A 23,268-nucleotide genomic window follows, 5' to 3' on the forward strand; every position below is an offset into this window, starting at 1 on the left:
GTCTTGAAATTCTTGTGCATGTCCATACTTTGGACTTGCTAAAGTGGTTCTCGTTACCATTATTCTGCACTATTTCTTTTCCTGGATTTTGCTTGGATTCTGCAGCTTCTGATTGCAAAGGGGTCAAGTTTGTATCTTGGCATCTGACCTTGGTTCAAGCTCTGAACTGAGGCTTCTTATGTTCTTGAATCTTTAGGGCTTTCTAATCCTTTCCTTATACCCATTTTCAGCTAAGTAGATTCACGTATAAATTGTTATTCTTATGTTCTACATAAGGATAGTTAGCTAAACTGTTAAAAGGCTTTTCCTCTAATCAGGTGGTATGTGTGTACTTTCTTTTGGGGGGGGGATTATGTGCTGGGATTCTATTCTCTTAACAATGAGGAAAAGCTGTGTCTTGTTGGAGAAAAGCAGCTCTCAAGGCTCTTTCTCTGCTGGGAAAAAAATAATCTTTGAATGAAAGGTTTTATTTTTCCTTATATTATTTTGGAGTATTTGTGAAAAATTATATCAGAAACACAAATCTAATAGAATTAGAGCTTTTATGAAATTAAAAATATGAGTATGATAAATACTTCAGCTGTTTTAATGTACTTATTAGGGAGCAGTAGTGCTGTATATAAAGAAAGGGTGTGATATGTTAAAAATTGTCACAAATAGCTGGAAAATCTTTTGGGATGTTATTATAATCATAAAATACTGGTAAATAAGAGTTGAATTTTTTTAAGCTATTTTGTATTTAGATTACCTAGACAATTATTTCATATTTTAAGATATAAATATGGAGTCTATTCAGTACTACAGATGTCTGAATTAATTTACTTGATTTGGCATTACTTCTTCGGAGAAGTGGTTTGGGGAAACAAAGGTGTGAGCCTCTTAAATAAAAAAAATTGTTTTTGTCAAAGTTCACCATTTTATTCTTAATAAATGGAAATAAGTTTAGAAGCTTTGAGCTAAAGGGTTTTGGTTTCAAGTAATAATCTGTACTGTGTTTAATACTAAAATCCTGTTTGCACAGTCTCAGCAACTATTTCTCATGGACTGGCAAGCATTATAGGTTGTGTGCAAATCTTTTCATCATCTGACTCCAAGCAAGATAAAATGGGGAGGGAGGATGATCCTCCTCCTAAATTCGAGGCAGCTGAGGCAAGTTTGTTCATCTTGAAGTGTGGTTTGCGCCCCTGATTTTTCTAAGAGTATGGCTGCCTATCTGTAGTTAAAAACTTAATACTCATCTCAGGATGTTTCTTGCAGTGGTGACTTGAGACTGTTGGCTGTCTGGCATTTGATATATCTTGTATATATCTGATACAGTTTTGCTTAGCTCACTGGCAGACTTAAAATGTCTTGTATGTGATCTATACTACTTTGAATAAAGAGTTTAGTGTTTGGTAGAGCTGATGTTTCTCAGTTTTTGCTTTTTTGGCAATACACAAGTATTGCTCTATAGTTTGACTTTTACCAGTGGAAATTCAGCATCCCAAGGAAGAGGAACTTCTCTGAAAGTATGAAACCTGTCTTTGAATTACATGTAGAATTCCAAGGTTCATAAATAGAGTTTTCATGGTTGCAAGGAAAGCAACAAACTTGTTATGGAGGAATAGTGTTGTTTTTATGCTGTGGCCATCCTAAAGGAATAGCTCTAATGGGCTGGGACAGGTAGATTAATTCTCTAAAAATGACTCATTATCTCTTGTTACTGTCCAGCCAACAAAAACAGACAAGGGTCTGTTTTTAAACATCAGCTGTCCAACCTGTCAAAATTGCTATTTTGCATCACTGAAAGCATATAATACAATAATACAGAATTCATTCTCAACTGAAGAACCTTTATTTTTCAGAGTACTTTTATTCTGATTTTGCTTTTTTAGTAATATATTTGAGAAGAAGTAAAAGCTCAGTTGTGGGAAGAGGGTGTAGGACAGTAGGCAGTGGGAAACAGCCCTGCAGACAGCAAGGTCAGAGAAGGAAGAGGGGAGACATGCTCCAGTCACTGGAGCAGAAATTCCCCTGCAGCCCATGGAGGACCATGTCGGAGCAGATATCCACCCTGCAGCCCGTGGAGGATCCGCTGGAGCAGGTGGAGATGCCCTAAGGATGCTGCAGCTCGTGGAGATCCCATGCTGAAGCAGGCCTCTGTCAGGAACTGCAGCCTGTAGAGAGGAGCCCATGCAGGAGCTGTGGGTCTGTGGAGTGGCCTCTTCCTGAAGGACTGTGCCCTGTGGAAAAGATACCTACTAAAGCAGTTCATGAAGAGCTGCAGCTGTGGGAAGAACACTGTAGCCCATGAAAGAGACCCCAAGCTGGAACCAGGGAAAAAAGAGATGGAAATGGCAGAGAAGAAATGTTATGGACTGAGAGCAGCCTGTTTCCCATCGTCCTTGCACTGTTTGGGGTGGGGAAGGAGGTAGAGGAGTTAGGAATGAAGGAGTGAAGCTGAAGCCTGGGAAGAAGGGGTGGTAAGGTGGTTTAGTGTTTTCCATTTCTTAATATGCAAATGTGTTTTTATTGGCTATAAATGAGATTGATTCTCCCCAAGTTGAGTCTGACTGTCCTGTGACAGTAATTGGTAAGTGATCTCCTGTCTTCACCGTGACCCACAAGTTTCTCCCCCTGATTTTCTCCCCTACCATCTTACTTCCTCACCCCTGCCCTATGAAAAGGGGCAGTGAGAGCATCAGTGGACTGAGGGTTGGCAGCCAGCAGAGATCAGGCTGCCATCATGTGCTATTGAAAGCAGATAATCTCAAGAGCCTCCCTAAACAGAATTGACTGTAATTTAGTGGTATGGAGAAAAGGATGAAACATACCTGGGAATTAACAATGGGAGTGAAAAAGTTGTTTAGGCTGTAAGCATATGAGGTAGAAATGAGCAGGATGGAGACGACCTTGGTGTTGTAGTGAATCATGTTTGGATTCACCTGCCAAAACACTGCAGCTGTAATAAAGGCTGCTGCATAACTAGGATAATGTAGGAAGAGTACTGCCTGCAGTTTCAGGAAGTCTGGTGTAAAGGTAATAGACATCATCTTGAGATTTTGGTTCCCATGTCCAGGAAGCAGGTGTTCAGGTAAGACTTGTGCAGAAGAGATGGAGTTGAATCTTGTGAGGACAACCAGGTGGACTAGATTAGCCACAAAATGAAGTGTAAAGGGGATAATGAAAATCTATGACAGCGTTGAGGTACTGAATACCTAGTTATTGTTCATGTATACAAGAACAAAATTGCTACAAAAGCAAGCTGGAATAAGTTTCCATGTGCAATTTTAGACAAGCAATTAGAAGCTTAATTTTAACTATTAGCGTAGTTGGTTTGGGAAAAGTTTTAAAGTAACTGGTATTTGTGAAGGGAAGGGTATTGGCTAAAAACCCTTAATTTTTTTAAATGGAGCTTAGTAGCTTGTTTAAAGAAAGTACATTGTGTGTCTATTCAGTAGAAGACTGGATTTGATACAGGCAATGTAAGTTTTAAGTCCTGCATTTCCTCTAGACCAAAGTACATTTTCTGATAAAACATATAAAGGTACTTTTGTAGAGAAATGAAGTGCTTACAAGTGAGTATAAGGCTTTACCTATAGTGAGTATAAGGATTTACCTATAGTGATGATATCAAATCAGTGAAAATACTGTAAGTATAATGCATGTAGCTCACATGGTGAGGAGTCTGTGTCCTAATTCTTGGCTTAGTTTACTAAAGGTTTGCACAGTTCAGTTAAAAAGAATGAGGTTTGCAATTCAGAGCTTTCTTTGCAGTATTCAGATGCCTCTGTAATTATGACAGATTAGCAGTTGAATTACACAAGTTTACCTTTTCTTGTAATAAAGGCACTCCCTGCTATTTGTAACTTGAGCTGCACAAGCCAGACAAGACAATATCTGAAGAATTGAATATGACTAAATGCATTGTACCAATAAATACATATCATATTAGGGATGGAATTTATTTAAGAGAATTTTAGGAATTGTATTTTGTTCTCAAAATCCATTTTTGATTTTTTAAAACATCTAACTTTTTTTCTTTCTTTAAGACTGTGAGCCAGAAGAGCTAACTGACTGGTCTATGGATGAGAAATGTTCCTTTTGTAATTTACACAAAGAAACAGCCAGTGTAAGTATGATACTATTAAGTATGATAATATTAAGTATTACTTGCCAGCACTCATTTTTTGGTATGGAATAAGAGAACTGAATTTTGCAAATAAGTAAATTCTGCATTTTGACTCAAGGCAATTTGATTTTAGTGGTTCTATTCCATTCAATAACTAAGTAATTTCATTGTATATTTTACTACCAGCAGACTAACTTCTGAAAGATGTTATGATCTTCATATGTTTTCTAGGATCGTGCATCAGTTTTCGGTTCTTCACAGTCAACGCCTACAGAGGAACTGTCATCTCAGGGCCAGTCCAACACTGATAAGATTGAATGCCAAGCAGAAAACTATCTAAATGCACTCTTTCGAAAGAAAGGTAATAAAAGCATGTGTTTTGTATTATGAAATATGACAAAAAGTCTAGAAGAATCAAATTATTCAGGGTTAATTTTATTTCTTAAGTATTTATAATTTATCTACTGAAATAGATGTTTCTGCTGTTTCTCTTTTTTATTCCTTTGGCTTTCCTTAATCTTTTGAATCACCAAATGAAGTATTATCCTTCCTACTTGCCATTTCTCCTATTGCATTACGTGTCATTCTTTTGAATGCCTCTTCACAAATTGCATTGGATTTTTCTTTTTACCATGACCTGCTAATTTGTTTTCATGCCAACCTCAGGTGTCATTCTCTGGAATTCTAAGCATTTAAATATTTTGTGTTCCTAAATTCTCACTTCTGGTTTTCAGTGGGAATAATATTTTAGGCAAGAGAATATGCTTCACAGGTTGCAAAATGGAATTTGGGATCTTCTTGCATGAAAGATGATTGGAGGTTAAAACTTCTTGTTAAAATACAGTATTTAGTAGGTCATTAATTCTTTGATTATTCTTGTTCTTTGACACTCATCAAGATAGAGCAGTACATGAGTGAATGACAAGTCAGTTTAATTCATGACAGTTACTTCGTTACTTGCTGTCAACAAGAGCAGAAATAGTAATTTTCCTCCTTAAATTCATGTGAATGAAGTTACTGTGAATGCAGTAACTACAATTTTCATAGATTTTTCTTGGGTTTAGGTGTGTATGTGAGCCGAATATGGCTAGGGTGACAGCTCTCTCTTGCTTTTAATAGAGTTAGTCAGACATCATCTCTTCTTCACATAGGTGGGAGAAAAAAGCAAAGTTAGTTTTCTCCTTTTTGCATTGCTGTAGCAGGAGAGATTATTATGCCCTTGAACCTGGAGTATGTAGAATCTTTTTCTGTACAGACTTCAAGTCAACTGAGTCTACTTTTTTGCATTTTAAAGAAATTTAAATGGTGTGCAACAAGATTTTGAGTGCATATTTTAGCTTTATTTCAGCTATTTTCCACTTGAAATAAAATGTCCAATGAAGTTGGCACCTCGTTAGTCCTTAAAGTTTTATTATATTCTCATCCCATGCCAAATTTTGTGGCATCTCCCTAGGCAGATATTTTAATTCATTGAAATTTCTACTTCATTATTTCTTCTTGGTCTTGATGTGTACAACATTTTTCAGTGTTTGCTTCTTTATACTCCTGCTGCAGATGATCTCTTTTGATACTCCTTGAGAGGAGCTTCTGTCAGGGGAGAAGTGAAACTTGGCATGACCTCACCATAGTAGAGTGACTTTTAAGTGAAGTTTTTCACAAAGAACAGTTGGCTTTTAATATCTTCTTTAGGTTTGATCTGCCAGATCAGCAGTGCTGGGTTAAAGAGGTTTTGTCTACTGAAAAAAAATTCCAGGTTTTTTTGTGATTATCTGAAGTATTTCTGTATTCTTGGGAAAGAAATTACTAAGACTACTGCTTCAGTTCAGGTTTTAGCAGTCTTTAAAGTTGTTCAAATTATGGCAAGTGAAAAGGAAAATAATAGTCAAGGGCATGTGAAACCAATTTATGAGGTATTCAAGTAACTGGTTTGGATTTTAGGAAGAAGGTGAAGAGTTTTACTAAGAAAATCCCAAGTCTGCTTTCTGAATTTTTGTAGGTTTTTGAGTTCAAGTATCAACTTAGGAAGAAAGGCATAAAAAAAATTCCAGTTATTGTTTATCTAAGGAATAGTTCTTATACCTGGTCCCAAACCAGATGTTCTTTTGTTGTTAGAAAACTGTAGAATTCTTGGCTGGCTGTCTTTAAAATGGAGTAACACTTGTTTGGATTGCAAACTCCTCAAGATGATCTACTCTCTTGCTATTTTAGCTAATTTAGGCCTCTATGAGCAACTTCTAAGACTAGTGAGCACATCAGAGAGATAATTTGTTGGTCCCATTAATCTTTTATTTTGAAGAAATTAATACATGGCTTTTTTAATTTGAAGACTAGTTTGAGGGGATTTGGTTGTGGGTTTGGGGTTTTTTTTTGTATCAAGAAACTTGTTCAGAAGATCTCAAAACATGCAGCCTTGATATATTGCTGCCTGGAGCAGGCAGCCTTCAGGCATTAGTATAACAATTCATCTGTAGAATCTGGGACAAAAGATGATAGAACTCCAGCCAAAATGGGTAAACTCTTGAAATACTGTAAACAACTAAAGTCTTCCCATTAGGAACCAACTTCTGTGTATTAGTGAAAGGCCAGTTTTGTAGTCAGTTGTCTGTGGGAAAGTTGTGTGCTCAGCAGACACGTCAGCAAATCAAAAAGTCCTTCTTGCCATCAAACATTGATTGTTGCTGTTAAACAATGTGTTTGAAACCCAAATGCTTTCTTCCCAAGTATGACATCACTCTTTACCCTTTTGGTGGTGTAAGAAGAGTAGACTTAGAGTGGTGCTTTTCCACTCACACAACACTGAAGTTCAACTGTTCTGTTTTGTTAAGGGAAAAACACAGTGTGCTTTAGAAAATACCTATTAAGTCTTTTTTTACTATGAGTATTATAGAATATGACATGTGATCATTGTTATATCACAGAATCACAGTTGTTTAAAACCTTGATCAGACATTTTGTTCATGGACTATTAATTTTCTGTATTTCTAGTAACGCACATTGTGTGTTCTTAGAAGCTCATTTTTCCATGCAATATTAATGTGACCTCTTTAAACAAAACTGAAGAAAACTAGTTGTGAATCAGGTTCTGTTTTCAGGATAGATGATCCACCAAGAGACGACTGAGACATGAGAAGCACTTGTAGAAGTTAAGGAATTAGGCACAAAATTATAGAGAGAATGTTTGAGATTACTTGAATCTTTTCAGATTCTCTGGTCTACTTTGTCAAGTGTCTTCAATGCCATGTTTCCCATCCCAAAGTAATTCTCCTGTAAGCATTTTAAAGCTCTTTATTATTTTTAAATATCTCTGTTACGCTCTAAAATATTTCCATTCATAAATATGGCTTTCTTACACCATACCATATACCTGAATTAAACTTTGAGTTCTCCTGTTCATTTTGTAGTTTTCTTTCAGTTGTGTAGTTGTCATAAGTTGGTTATGCTTCTTGGACAATGTATATTTAATTTAGCGAACCTATGACAATGAAATTATCTCAGACTAAAAAAAAAAAAAAAAGTATTACTTTCTGAGGTGTAGTTTTGAGTTGCATGCACTACTTCATCCAAAACCTGCAGATTCTTTTGATTAGTAATCTTAAGAAATCTAATTTGTCCTTTCAAAATCTGGAAGGTTTTCTGTAATCACTGATACTGACACAGTTTGTGTGGTAAACTGTGACAACTTTGCTGTCCCTCTTAAACTTCATCAAGAAAGAATATTTAGTGGCATTTCACTGCTTTCTTAAGGAGATAAAGCATACTTTTTGTGTTGACCACCTAACTGCCAGTGTTACTCTCTTCAATGACTGCATTTCTTGATCATTTCAACTATATTTACAAGGATTCATAGAAATATGACTGGATATAGAGTGGTGAAGATTACAACCTGAGTATAGGAAGAAAAAAGGTGGAATGTTTATGAGAACAGAAGAGTGAAGTCCTTCTATTTGTTGATTGGTCAAGTTAACTGAACTAATTGGGATACGTGGCTCAGAATACATAGTTGTATTTCTGGTTTAGTGTGCTGAAGACCAGACAGTGACCTGAATGGTTTTACAAGTAGAACTACGAGCGTCACTGGGACAGTTTGGTAGCTATTGAGGTGGGGTTGTTAAAGAAAATGTGGCTCTTTTCTGAAAGGGGGAGATGGAGTGAATTTATGAAGCACACTGAGAAGCAATCATGTGTTCTTAGTCCTGCTCCTTGCATAACTGGACTGCAGGTACAAGGGGATTGTGATTCCCTGCAGCTTTTCACTGCTGTTTGGCATTGTGTCAGAAGACAGATTAAGTCATTAGGTTGACTTTTTAATGAAAAAGTACTGATTTTTGGTAAATGGAATACTGTTGTGGAACACTATTTCGGGAGCTTTTAACTCACTGTTCATTATCCTGCCAAATAGTCAAATCTGTCACTATAGACATTGCAGTCTAGTGATCACACATAATGTTAATGTGCAGAATAGTTAATAGTGCAGAATAGTTAATAGTACAGATTTGAATAGTTACAAGCTTATGCAGCGCATAAACTGAGGAAGTATTAATCCTAAACTTGAGCTTTGAATTGAAATAAGTCATTGCAATTAGTCATAATTACATGATGTTTATTACTCTCTTTTTTTGCATTCAAACTGTCACCTTGACAATCACAAGCAGAAAATATCAGATTACATCATACAAATTCATTCTTTTAGCCTATTAACATCGGGTCTGCAGTAATCTGAGAGAAACTAGAGTAACATTAGGGTTAACTTTTATTCTAAACCTTTAGAGACTGTTCTGCGTTTGAAGTAGTATGTATGTACATACATGATCCATGGACTAAATACAGCTGCGTTGTATTTTATAACAACTGCTAAAAATGGGAGCTTAAACAGATGTAGGCATGCAAATTTAAAGCTTTGCAAGTTTTAGCTATAGTCACAACTCTGAATAAAACATCTTAGAAAAAAAACCTATTCAGGTCATATCAAGTATATCTGGTGCCATCTGCTGATAACAATTAAAAATATTTGGCAGTGATACTAAGTTCAGAGTTCTAATACCTTTGTTGCCCAAAAAGCGCTTCACTGTGTTTAAAAATTTTGTATTACTAATTACAAATTTCTTACGTGTAGTGGAGAATTACCATTATGAATCACAGGATGGGTGAAGTTCTTCCCCATGTTCAGGGTGGAACAGACTGGGAATGAGATACTGCAGAGCAGCTCTGCAGAAAGGGACCTGGGGGTCCTGGTCCATGGCAAGTTGAACAGGAGTCAGCAGTGCCCGGGCAGCCAGGAGGGCAAAGTGTGTTCTGACGGCATCAGGCACTGCATCACCAGCTGGGCAAGGGAGGGATTGCCCTGCTCTGCTCTGAGCTGGGGCAGCCTCACCTCAAGTACTGGGGGCAGTTTTGGACACCACAGTATAAGAAAGATGTTAAACATTAGAGAGTGTCCAAAGGAGGGCAACAAGGATGGTGAAGGGCTTTAAGGGGAAGCCGTACAAGAAGTGGCTGCAGTTCCTTTTTCAGCCTGGAGGAGACTGAGGGGAGACCTCATTGCAGTTATGACTTTCTCTTGAGGGGCAGTGGTCTGGCACTCCCTGGTGACCAGTGACAAGAACTGAGGTTAACCTTAGTCCCAAACTCTGCCAGGGGAAGTTTAGGTTGGATATTAGGAAAACATTCTTCACCCAGAGGGTGGTTGGGCACTGGCACAGGCTCCCTAGGGAAGTGGTCACCCCACCAAGCCTGACAGAGTTCAAGAAGCATTTGGAATAATCTCAGGCACATGGTGTGACTCTTCGAGCTGTGCAGGGCCAGGAGCTGGACTTTGATGATCCTTGTGGGTCCCTTTCAACTCAGGATATTCTATGATTTTAAGAGAGGGTCAAAGCCTACAATGTTTCATAGCAGGATAATGACAGATTGTAAACAAATTGAAATGAGAGGTCCTTTTTAATGTAAGGAAAAATGAGGACAAACAAGCAGTAGAACATGCCACCCAGAGGTTGTAGAGTCTCCCATCCATGGAAGCATTCCTTACCTAACTAGGCAAAATCCAGAGGAGCTTGCTTTGACCTCAAAGATTACTACTTTGAATAGGCAGTTTTACTAGAGACCTCTCAAGGTACTTCCACCATGATTTACCAGTTAATGATTTACAATACAGATCAGTCAATGTGATAGTAACACTATTTGCATTTATTGCTGATAAGTTTAGACTACCTGAGTCTAACCCTGTTGATTGAATATGCATTTAGCAGCAAGAGCACTCCAGATGCAAACCGGGAGCATCTTTCAGATGTATATGCTCTTAGATACACCACACACCACTGCCTCATCTTATTACCTTTTTAGAGTAAATTAACTTAATATCTGTAAACTGACAATAGCTATAGCAGTTGGGTATATGAGAAATTCTGCTGCATTTATTTTTCATAGGGAGCATTTGGGAATCATTAAAAAAATTAAGCTAATACTTACGAAATTATAAGAACAAAAAATAATTTTTTTGTTATTCTAACTAGGTAAAAGATGACTTTGCTACTAAGGGAAAAGCTGCCTTCTCCAGCAAGTGCCTAAAACCAATATATGTTTGGCTATTACCAGTGCAAGGAGTCTGAAGTGGAATAGAAAGGCAGTAAAAACTTGAAAGTTCTGAATTAGTTTTGTCTTGCAGTTTTATAATAATTGATGCAAGGGATGGTGATTAATAAGGAGGAAGCTGTTCTAGGCTATTGTGTTTTCCTGCTAATGGTAGGTCCCCTGTACTCTCTGGTCTTTTGCTTCTTAAAGGTACAGATTACACCAAGATGTAAAATAATTATCCCATTTGCACCGATGATCCCCTGTTATCCAGAAGTTGTCAAAGAAGTTTTTCTTGTGTGCATGCAACAAACTAATTGTATAAGTAGGGTCATTCCAGACCCTACTCAGTCTTGATAATTTTTTGTGTAATTCATTTTGTATGAGTTTTTGATTACAGGCAGTCAGATTTTTGGGTTTTTAAGCTAAGCAGTTGATTAGTCAATTTCATTTTCTGGTACTTCCATTTCTCTGTCATGCAAACAATTTAGTTCCTAGGTAATTCAGTTATTTAATTTCATCTCCAAACTTCACGTGTTTTTTTCTTGTATTTTGCATATGCATCAGTACTTTACACTTACTGCTCCAGTATCTGTTGTTGGATTTATTTTTTTTTTTTTATACTTCTAAGTGTGTCTCTAGGATGGTAAATCCAGTTGAGTATTTATTGAGTTCATTACTTAGGAATCAGGAAATAGATATACTCTGTTTATATTGCTGTGCCTGGAGGTTACATGGTGTGGAGAGATCTTTCTCTTTGTAGGCATCCTCCATCATTTAGAATTTTACCTCATACCTCTCTTCAATGAAATCGTGTCAATTTTGGTAGAGATCTGGTTGAAAGATTGTTGGAATATAGAGCTTTAACCATAAGCAGATTTGTTTTGTCATGCCTTGGGTAAGTTCTCTTGAAGCCGAGATGTCTTAAAAATGCTGGAGCTTCACCATACCTCATCAAGCACTGTGGAGAAGCTGACCAAAAGATCTTGACAGGAAGCATCTGACAGAGAGTCAGCTGCCCTCTCATGTGCAGATCTCATAGGTGCCGGTTCTTAATTCCTTACAGTGCTCTGTTGGTCGAAATGAATTCTCAAAATGGAATATGTTTTAAATAAACCTGAAACAAAGAAGTAAGAGATCTTCCACACATTCATCCTAAACTTGAGCAGCATTCCTTGCTGGCAATCACTCTCTTGATATACATGGGTAAAGCTTCATTGGTATAAAATGCTTGAATAGATAAACTGTATGATCCTCCAAACTTCCTGTTAGGAAATGTACGCTTTGCATGCAAACATCTACCAACCCAGCCCTTTCAGTTTCTTCTCTTCCATGAAAAAACCCTCAGTTTATCATGTGTTTTATCTGTTTCAGATTAACTTTATTATCCCAGTAACTACAGAACCATGTCCTTTGGTATTTCCTCCAGGCAATCATGGCTCACCTAAAAGCTAATTTTTTTTCATTGCTTTCACACTCGCTTTAAATCCTTCTCCCTTCTTGACTGAAAACTGTTTTGCTCATTACCTGTGAACTCAAGGATGGGTGTTGGTTAAAATATTGAAAAGGATATTTGTGTGGGGAGGGGTGTAGAGTTGAAGGAAAGAAGGAAGAGTGGGATAGTGAAGTACTACTACTGCCAGTTTAAGGGAAAAGACAGATCTCCGAGTATGGTCAGTTGTACTTGTCTTGTGAAGTAGTGTGTTGCAAGTAGCACAGCTTACTTGTGAGTTTCTTAATTGCATTATTTATGATAAGCTACACTTACATTTTGGTTTTTTCTGTTGCTTCTGTTAGGATTCTTTTTGGTGATTCACAGTTGCAGTTTCAGTTATGCTTTTTAATAAGAGGTTTTACTTTTTTCTAGCTTATAAGTAACATTAAAATAAAGTCATATGTAGCACGTTTGATGCTTTTATTTGTCTAAAATGAGATAGTTCTTTCCATTGAAATGTTACATACATAAGCAAAAAATAGGATATACTCAGTTTAAAATAGGAAATAAAACTTTTGTTCCAAACGTTTTTATTGCTAGCACTTTGAAAATATCCCAAAAATCCTGTAAGATTTTACAAGAGTTTAAGGCTTTGTTTGTATTCAGTTCCTTGTATTACTACAAATTGTCTGGGACATTTCAAGTAGCATCATATCAGTTTTTACATTTCAATCCTGAACCTATAATGGGGATTGTAATGTCAGAGTGGAACACATGTGTTTTTGCTTTTTTTTCCTTTTAAAGATCAGTTCCTCAAAAGTCCAACTCTTCTATGTTAAGAAGAGGACTAATCTTTAGAACTACACTTGAAAATTTTTTTTCTTATGTATATTCTTTGAAAGTAAATTCCTTCTGTTTTACTCCATATCTTATTTTGCTTTCATGGTTTATATTCAAAATTCTTTATTTTCAAAACTGAAAATGAACAGTCTGCAAATGAAAATTCAACTTATTTACCAACAATACAAATTCTGAGTTCCATAAGTAATGCAACCCCTCATATTCTTACTTGCATGCTATGATAGAGGAGTAAGGTGAAAATTAATGATCTATGCTAAATGCTCTTCCAGGTGGCTTCCAGTTAGGAATGCTCATTTTAAAAAAAACATGATAGACATCTGAATTAATATGTTCACGTGTACTTATTTAACACATTTGTGTGCTTATAGAAAGCATTTATTATAAGAAAAGTAATTTTTAGTTCTTAATATATCTGTTGCCTGTGTTTTTTTTTCTAGATCTTCCTCAGAACTGTGATCCTAACATTCCCCTAGTTGCTCAGGAATTAATGAAAAAAATGATCCGTCAGTTTGCGATTGAGTACATTTCAAAAAGTAGCAAAATTCAAGAGAACAGAAATGGTTCATCATTTGAACCAAGTCTGATGTGTAAAAGTATCCAAATGAACCAAACGGAAAACTCCCTTCAGGAAGAACAGGATAGCCCTCTAGACCTCACTGTGAATCGAACTCAAGAGCAGAATACTCAGCAAGGTAAATTTCTGTATCTGATAATCTGTGTTTTGCTGTCATTTATTTACTTTATGGTGTCTTACTCCCTTAAAAATAAATGTCCATGTCAAATAGAAACATTTTTCATATTGTGTGTTAGCAGATAAGTACTCTGATTTGAGTGCCTATGTTAAATAAGTGGCATTGGAATTTCTCAGCTTTAGAATACTGAATCTAAGTCCTCTCACCTGTGCTGTCACAGGTAACAATGGTTCAAAATTTTGTTGAAGAAATGGCTGTCAAGAAGCCTGAGAAAAGAGAAAAAGATGCTGGGATTTCAGAGAGCAAATGTCACTCAGTTTCTATCAGTTCTTGAACAATTTGATGCTTTCAATACAGGCAGGTTAGAATGATGGAAAAAGAAGATTATCTGGGAGAAAATTTCCATACTTCATACACTTAATAAAGATCAGTGCAGCTTTCTTAACTGAGAGTAAAGCTAGAAAAACAAAAGTCTGTCTCACTATCATTTACAAAAAGGAAATAGCTTCTTTGCCTCAAGGAATATTGCTATCCATAACTGATAACAGTTTAATCACAGGAGTGTATTGGACTTTGAACTAGATTTGGATTAGCAGCAGTTTTCAGGAAGGGTTGTGCCTGTCATGTGCAACTGAAAGCAGTGGCAAAAGCAGCTTTTGTCTCTTACAGATACCAGGGTCTATGTTAATCCTGTAATACTTCAGACCAAAGGGAAAAGTTGATGTGTATGTCATGTCCATACTAAAAAAGTTGAAAGAAGCCAGAATTAAGTTTTTTGGGTTTTGTTTGGGTTTTTTGTTTGTTTTAATATATATGAGCAGATTTGGTATGTTGTGTACCTAATGATGCAATCTCTAATTGGAGGTCCTTAGGGGCAGGAAGCTCTGATGGATTCCTCATGATAAATACACCTATTCTAGGTTATGTTTCAAGCATCCTTTCTCTTTGACAGAAAAAACATTCAGAAATACTAGAATTCTTGCTTTTATTTTATATGGTCAGTGGAAACCAGTTCATGCCAGGGTTAATAAATATTTAGTGATTTAAATCCTGAGAAAATATCTGTAGTGTTTGCATGTAATTTTGCTATGGATGAATTACAGATTTTGGAGGTTTATAATTGGCCAGGTTGAAGCACATTTTTTTGCAAGAGCTATAAAAATTACTTTCCTGATATCAGCACTATAGTGTGTAGCTTTAACAGCTAGTTATAAATAACTAGTCTTAAATGTTCATGAAGGAGCAAAGTCCCCAAAGGCAGGTTCTGATCATTGCTGAGCCCAAATAAATATTTGAGGAATGAAAGGAAAGGCAGAAGGTGGGCAGGGACAGGAAGAAAATTATGCTGCCACCATTATCTGAAAATCCATTGATCTTTTGTCTAAGAAAAATCTAAATTATAGAGAAATTGAGTTATTTAAATAATCTTTTTATGTCATTGGATTTTTTTCTTATAGTAAGGCTAAAGAGCAAATTTAGAATTGTGCACCTTCAGTGAAACACCTAAATCTAAAATAGTTGTTCAGAACACACAATGTAGGAGTTACACATTAAACTATGTAAGACACTGCAGAGTCTCAGGACTTAGACTGCCATGTTTGCTGGAGTGCTTTTTAGATATTAAAAACAACGTATTGCTGTGAAATTTAGAGATGCTGAAATAAGAAATAATAGTGGAATAAGACTGTAGTTGGAGAAAGGTGGCCTGAACAGCTTACCTACCAGGGAAATTGTATTGTGCTTTCTGTTTTCCATGAATGTGTTAATTTTGAGCTATTTTAGCTTTTCACTGTAGTGATGGCAACACAAGCAAATAAGTTCAAGATGAAAAATGTCAGCCTACTCTTTTTATTTGCATTGTGTTCTAAGTGCAAAGATTAATGAAAAAGTTATTTCAATTAGCTTTTGTCAGGGACTGTGTATTATTATTGCACCTATCTCTCAGTTCTCTGCTCTTCCTGAAGACAGGTTGGCTATAATAGTATCATATGCTTATGCTAGGGAATTATGAAGGTGTTCTAATTGGATTATTTTTTTGAAATGTATAATTCTCACATAGTATACTTCTTTGGTCTGGAGACTTGTAAAAGCTGTACCATGGATCCGTTCCTAGTAATGTTTTTTGAATGTTGTGCAACTCTCTAGTATTTGCAAATTGTAATTGCTGTTACAATTTTCAAATGAAGTGGCAGTAGCAGAGGAGGAAGTTCATATTTGTGCTTTGCTTTGATGGATCCTCAAAGTTGAAATCTTTAATTCAAATCCTGTTAAGCAGATAATGATCCAGGTATAAATTCTTTAGGTTCACTTTCTGCTTAGGTACTGCTTTGTATTTGCAATAGTTATCTTTTGAAATTAATGATCTAATTAATTGAATAGACAATCTTGCTCCTTTACTATGAGAGTGATTCTTGGGCTTGAGAGGCAGGAGTAAACTTTATTTTCCAGATTACTAGAAGCTGTGAGCAGATCCAAGCTAAGTGCTAGCTCAGCACTGAGAAGAGATTCTGTAACTGTAGCTCTCCATTAAAGAAAGCTTCTTATTCTCCTCCAGTGTCTGAAGGCCAACTCTGAAACAAAGAAGTCCTCAGTTCTGAACTTCCAGACTTGATAGCCCTGATTTTTGGGCTTACAAGGCAAGGTTTTGTAGTTGGGGAGGGCTGAGGGTGACATCTGTGAGACACTGTAGTGGCTTCCCTGTGCAAGGCTCAGCCAGCTCCGCCACAGACCCGCACCAGGCTGAAGTGCAGCACAGGAGTTGGGCTCATGGTGCTGCAGTGAAAGTGTGTTTAAGAAAGTGCAAAAATGCTGGACAGACAGAGGGGTGAGAAACAGCACTGGGAACAATGAGGTGAGGGAAAGGGGAAGGGAGGTGCTCCAGGCACCAGAGTGGGTATTTCCATGGGGCACATGGAGAGGAGCATGTGTTCTACTGCAGCTTGTGGAGCAGATAATCATTCACACTGCAGCCTGTGGAAGACCCCACATTGGAGTATCTGGGTGTTTCTTGAAGGAGCTGTAAAGAAAAATTGCACTGACTTTAGCCCCCATTCTCAATCTTGCCTATGCCATCTGGGGATGGGGAAAAATAGAGGGCTTGGGAGTGAAGTTGAGAGCCTAGGAAAAGGTAGGAGTGGGGAAGTGCTTTAATTTTTATCTTTTTCTCATTATCCAAATCTACTTTAAATTGCAATAAATTAATTTTCCCCAAGTCTGTTTTGCCTGTAATGGTAATTAGCAAATTATGTCCCTGTATTTATCTTGATGATCTTCATGTCATTTCTTCCTGCCCCTCACTGAGGACAGGGAGTGGAGAGGGGCTGAGTTGGGGTCTAGCTACTGGCTGAGGTAAACCCAGGTAAACCTCTGGAGCTGCAGCATTTAGTACTAAGTATGAGTGTTTAAGCACTGGCATCCAGGTATGTCCAGCTGACACCTGACTGGTGGTGGAGTCCCAGAGCATGCTCAGCTTTCCTCTGCAAATGCAAGTGTGATAATTTAGCAGGGTGCTTTAATTCCTGTGTACCTTGCTGGTGATCAGGCAGTCATTTCAGTGTCAGTCAGTTAGCATCAATTGTCTCCAAAAATACCTGTATCTTGTTCCCTTTTCTAATCCATGTAAATCTTAAGACTGTTCAGGCTTTGAAAACAAATACTCTGTAAAGAGAAACAAAACCTGTTTTCTATCCACGGCATCTAACAAAAGAGAGGCGTTGCTGTGTATTTTGCAATGTTGCTTTTCCTCTTAACTAAGGCAAGAATTAGCATCCTTGAGAACCAAATGGTGAGTAAGGAACAGTGTTAGAATATCCTGCAGCAACCTATTTCCTCATGCAGTCATGGGGCTGAGCTCTTTCAGGAAGATTCCTAGCAGCAGCAGAATTTGATGCAGAGGTTTCTTTCACTTGGTAGATACAGGAGGGTTGATAGTTCTCAGGCTGCTAAGCAAAGTGACTTTGAGTCAGAAGTAGTAACAGTACAAATATATAATATGCTGGTTTAGCTGCACAAGCTTATTCTTGTTTCTGGATTTTCTGGAACCACACACTGATAGTGTGTAAACAAAACCAAAATATGCAAGTTTTCATAATTCCCTTGTTGTGTTGAGCCATCATAGACTGGGAGATATCAAAAGATAGCTGGCAGTGTATTGAAAGAATTCCAAAATACACTGAAAATAAACTTCTTTTTCTTAAGATCCTGTTTTTACTGTATATATTGGTGAAAATACTATGCATTTTGAAGGTATACGTGCTATGTTCTCAAGAAAATTGTATGAGCTGCAAATACATTCAAGAAACAGTTTAATACTTTTACATGAGAAAGTCACCCTATAAAGCTACATTTCTGAAGAGAGTAGGTGTTCTTCCCTGGCTGATATGGTGGCTAACAGCCAAGCTCCTTGTCAGATGCTTGCTTGCTTTCTTCTCTCATGATGGCGCAGTGGAGGAAATGGGAAGAACAGAAAGGAGAGCTTATGAGTTAAGGACATGGTCATTGCTTACTACCACTTGCCATCATGGGCAACAGACTTTACTTGGGAGAAATAATTCAAATTATTGCTTATTAATATAAATATTTCATTATTAATTCAAGCAGTGGAAACAAAGAGTCATTAAAACACTGCCTTTCCTCCCTCCTTTCCCAGGCTCAGCTTCACACAAATTCCCTTATGGCTACCACCCACCTCTGTAGTGCAAGGGGATTGGGTGTGGGCTCTCCACAGCCTGTACCTAATGGTTTCTCTCTGCCACTGGACTTACCTTGGGCATTTTCTCATTCTTTTTGTTCCCATTTTTTGTGTCCATCTGGCACTTTCCCCCCTTTCTTAAATACAGTTTTCCAGAGTTTCTGCCCAAGTGCCTGCTGGACTCAGCTGTGCCCTGCAGTAGGTCTGGAGCCAGCCATCTGTGTCTGGCACAGGGCAGCCCCTGACCTGTCCTCACAGATACTGCCAGGACTGTGCCATGATCACCCAAAGTATGGCCATATGCTTTTCATCTGGCATTTTTTTAAGTTACAAAATAGTACTTCAAGTCAAAAGGGGCTACTCAAAGTAGTAGTAGTAATTAAGAATTAATGAAAAGCTTTGGTGTTCCACCAAACCTTTCTGACAGTTTTCTGAGAAATCTTTCTGTGTTCAGAAACACAGAAAATAGCCAGCAAAAGGCAAGGCACTATCAGGTAAAGTACTGAAGAAAAGACTGTTGTTTTGTTGCTACAAAACCCCTTTTCCTGTGGATGGAAAAGGTAAAGGGAGAATTGTTATTTACTAAATCTCACAATATTAAAACTAGGTAGGGCTCTCTGAAAATCCTTAGAAGAAGCAGCAGGTAATGGGCAGGTTTTGCTCAACAGTTCTTAAGCATCGGAACTGCTGTGTCACGAGGTCATGGGTCACTGGGTTCACAAAGGGCTGTAGACTTCACACTAACAGAACCAAGGCTAACAGAACTAAAGCTAGAGTAGGCAGGGGTAAATCTCTGAGATCCCTAAGCATTGGCTTGGGATAGCAGCTGCTAGGAGAGCAAAGTGCTGCAGGTAGTAGCCAGGCTGATGCGCTCTTCCACACTAGGAGTGGAGTGCTCCCCCTGCCTGGAGGCTGAGAACTGAGTAGAGCAGGTTATCTGATCTAATAAAACAGTTCATAATAGCTAATGAGAGATTTCCTGAAACCCAGAAGAAAACTCAGTTTGGAAATCAATGTAGAAATACTAGTTGTAGAAACTCAAGGCTGACCTAGTTTCTGTCGCTTCCCCTTACCCCTCCCTGCTTCCCTAACATCACTAGTCTGGAAGAGTTTCAAGTGATTGTAGTCCTGATTATTTTGCAATATGAACTTCGATCACACTTAGTTTCATCTTAGTATTGGTGCTTAGATCTTGTACTGAGAATCAAAGGCCAGAGGTTGAACCATTTCTTTGAAGATAATAATTTAATTTGCATAGAAATAGCTGCATTACAAGGCCATGAGTAGCAAACCTGAAAAACATCTAATATATTTCTCTATATTATCCAGTGTTACTTACTTTTTTTTTATGAAAACTCACTTCTTAGTAGTCATGGCTTCACCTAAAGAGTGGAAGTCATTTCATATCTTTTATTAAAACCACCTTACAGAGTGGTTTTTCTGTTTCTGGTATAATTGAGTTCCTGTCCAGAATTCTTGCTGTAATACCTGTTTTGATTGATTTGTAAGAAATAATGGAAAGTTCTGGCTCAGTTTAGAGAAGACTATTCCTACCTTGCAAGTAACAAGCTTCAAAGATTCATAGTCTACCTGTAGGATGCCTTTTGGCAAACTTTTTGGTCCTGTACCTAATGTACCAAAGTGAATGTCTTGACTGTGCATATATGCATACATTCATTTCGTTAGGTCGGATTTCACTGTGTCTTAGAGCTTTACAGCAAATGCTCTCGTTTTCCTACAGTTTGAGGTGGACTTTTGTGATGGTTATTTCTTGTTGTTTGGTGATTTGTTTCTGGTTTTTTTTTCTTTTTTTACTGGATGGTTTGCTTTTTTTTTTTTTAATTCAAATTAAATTACAAAAAATATCTGTAGTCCAGTGATTCTATCTGGTATTTTGCATGTATATCAAATTTCTTGTATGATTCTTTTTACTGAGTATCATCTTCCCATAAAGCATTGTCTTTTCATGTATTTAATGAATTTGCTGTGTTGAAAGGATGAAATGTCTTGAACCTCAAATTACTTCAGTTCTGCATATGCTTTAGAGGTTGAAAATGTATCTATTTTTTTTTTGTTTCTGGAAGCTGAATTTTCATTATTCTTTTAGTGATTTTTTTGACTGATTACTAGCCTGGTGTTGTCAAAGCGAATTCTGAAAAGTTGGAAATGAAAATTATTTTCGTTATGGAATCTTATAAGATATTTATTGGGGCTTTTTCTTTTACTAAAATCTAGCTAGCTTTTGCTTTTTTTTTTTTTTTTTTTGTAAATTGGTGGAGAGACAATTAGCTTTTTATTGCAAAGTTGTTATCTTTGAAGTAGGTTTCTTTTTTCCAGTGATGTCTTCTAAACTTTTTTGTGATGTCTATGAATATCAACTGAAGATGGAGACACTGTTGTGAAAGTGAACACCCAAGCACTAAAGAAAGGGAGATAGACTTTGTGTGTCTGACAGAACACAGCAGATGGAATCTGTCTTTCTCAGGACTCAGGGGCTTGGTTTGATCTTGGGTATTCCTGGATACGCCAAAAAGTCCATGTAGAATTTTTCTGTAGTGTTCTTAATTGGCTTTTGCTTCTGTAATATTAATGTAGCAGGAAGGTTGATTAGCATTAGTCCTTCCTCTAACTTTTTAAAGTAAGATTTTGAAAGGAATGTATTTGGGTGAAAAGGTGCACCCTTGCCAAGTGGCATATTTATATATATTTATCTCCTAATGCTGAGTTATGATGTTACTTTTTCTCTCATTGACCTCTTTCAAATAGTTTTGGAAGAACAGTCAAAAAACAGTCCAAAAACAAAAATCTGGATTTGATTATTACACAGAACTCTCTATTTCTTTGCATTATTGGAATAAAGGAGAGCTACCCAAACAATTTTCTTGACTTCTTATTTGACTGTTGGCATTTGGATACTTCAACCAATGCTTCATTGTCTGCATCTGAGGCTGTGGGAAAATATGTGCAATTGACTGATGTTTTAGAAATAATAGGCAGTAACATGAAAATGATGCTGTAAATGCAATAAGGGGTAGTATAAGGGTGATTATAGAATTGAATGTTGAGCTACATGTTGAAACTCAAAATTGAATTCGCAGAGCTCAGGCACACAAAACAGCCCAAGTTTGAAACAGAGAACCAAGGAAGAAAGGTATGAAATTAAATATATTTAGGGGATTTAATTATAATTTAAGTGTAATTGATTTTTTATTTTTAAAGAAAAAAAAATTAAATTAGTATTTCAACTGTTAATGTTTTTAAATACAGATTTTTAAAAGGTACGTTTTTCTATTTCAATATTTCATAGAATTTAACAATCAAGTATAAATCTTGAACTTAGCATTTACCAGTGACTTGACAGAGTGGACCCTAACCCCACTTTAGGTCTTTCATTTTTCTAATTTCTAATATTACTGCATACATGGAGAGGCAGCAGGAGAAGTATGTATAGTTAGAGTGTTAGAACTCTGTATTAGGTTCAAGCTCTTTTCCCAGCTATGGGGAAGTTACTGGTTGCTGGGAAGTTACCCAAATCTGGTACCTGCTCATTCAGTAACCTGGGCTGTGTCATTGCTGACCCTGCCCTGAGCTGGACATTGGTCTTGGAGGCCTCCTGAGATCCTTATTAGCTTGAATTATCCTGTAAGCCTAGGATTTACTAATGTCAAATTTAACTTCAGCATCAGAATTGTGTGTTTGTTTACAGAATGTAAATATGAGTAATAATTGTAATATCAAGTGCATTGTTTTGGTTGCCTTCAAAGTAAAAAGAACAATAGAGACTTGATTTTTAGGAAAGTAGTCATGTTTGGTAAATACAGGTTCTCTTAAATTTTATTTATATCTCAATGGGTTTACTTTTTATGTTTTCTCAATTTTAAAAAGGTTTGGTTACAGATCAACTATCCAAAATCATTTGCTGATGGCTGATACTGTAATGAAATAAGGTATCAGAAATTTTACAAGATAAAGTAGCTGTTTGAAAATCGTACCATAGGTGAAAATACATTTGCTGACAAAATCTTTGAGATCTTCCTTAAAACCATTGTTATCATGACTACTCGTTCTTTGCAGGGGATGGAGTGCTAGATCTCTCTACAAAGAAAAGCGCAAGGTTGGAAGAACCAAAATATGATCCATTGTGTTCTGAAAACTCAGTGTCTGGGTAAGCAATGTTTAGGACTCTCTTTGGCTTATCAAAAAGACAATCCAGGTTTCTCTTCTCTGGCCAGGTTTTTTATGTTCATAACATACCTTTATATACTGGCACACACATGTGGTTCCTATTTTGCTTTCAAAAGAATTTTTGTCACTCATAAGTGTGTGTCTATGTATATATCATATGTTTCATTTGTCTTTTTCCTTTTTTTCTGTTTAAAGAAAAGTTATCAGAACAATCACCAAACTTTAGTTCATGTTACTAAAAATTACATGAAAATTGATTACATAACACATTAAAAGTAAGAGACTAGTAGAACAAAATGCTAATAACTCTTTTAGAATTTATTTAGGGAACTTCAATTTTGGACGAAAATGACCACGTTAATAATTAGATGCAAAATCTTCAACTAACATGAACAAGTTAAACAACTATTATCTATAATATTCCTTAATAGAGAGAGAACAAGCGTGTGAGAGAGAGCTCTTAATCATCATACTTATACTTGCATCATGGTTCTGACTATGGTGTGTGGTGGCAAATGGTTAAATTTCTTTATTCAGCAAGGAAAACGTTATTGCATCTGCTGAAAGCTGCCACAAAATTAGTGAATTGTTTTGTTGGATTTTATGATCTTGGCATCCTCCCATCCACTAGCCATAGCAGGACCCTTTTTGTCACCTGTACGTCTTACAAATAACTTATTACAAATAGGACTACAGTAGCAGCATTTGTTGAATCATGTAAAAGTGA

General features: G+C 36.8%; 1 protein-coding gene across 7 annotated transcripts in view; it reads left to right on the plus strand.

Moving 5' to 3' along the window:
* Positions 1-23,268, plus strand: part of LCORL (ligand dependent nuclear receptor corepressor like) — an 81,158-nt gene that overhangs the window by 27,533 nt on the left and 30,357 nt on the right. For 6 of the 7 annotated variants that reach the window (XM_056490989.1, XM_056490985.1, XM_056490983.1 and 3 more), the window contains exons 3-6: positions 4,032-4,111; positions 4,343-4,472; positions 13,412-13,666; positions 22,431-22,521. In XM_056490989.1, the coding sequence (XP_056346964.1) occupies positions 4,032-4,111; positions 4,343-4,472; positions 13,412-13,666; positions 22,431-22,521 (556 nt within the window). The remainder of the gene's footprint in view (positions 1-4,031; positions 4,112-4,342; positions 4,473-13,411; positions 13,667-22,430; positions 22,522-23,268) is intronic. The other variant, XM_056490990.1, reaches the window with a different exon arrangement.

This window comes from Oenanthe melanoleuca, chromosome 4 (genome assembly GCF_029582105.1).
Source record: "Oenanthe melanoleuca isolate GR-GAL-2019-014 chromosome 4, OMel1.0, whole genome shotgun sequence".
Classification (NCBI taxonomy): domain Eukaryota; kingdom Metazoa; phylum Chordata; class Aves; order Passeriformes; family Muscicapidae; genus Oenanthe; species Oenanthe melanoleuca.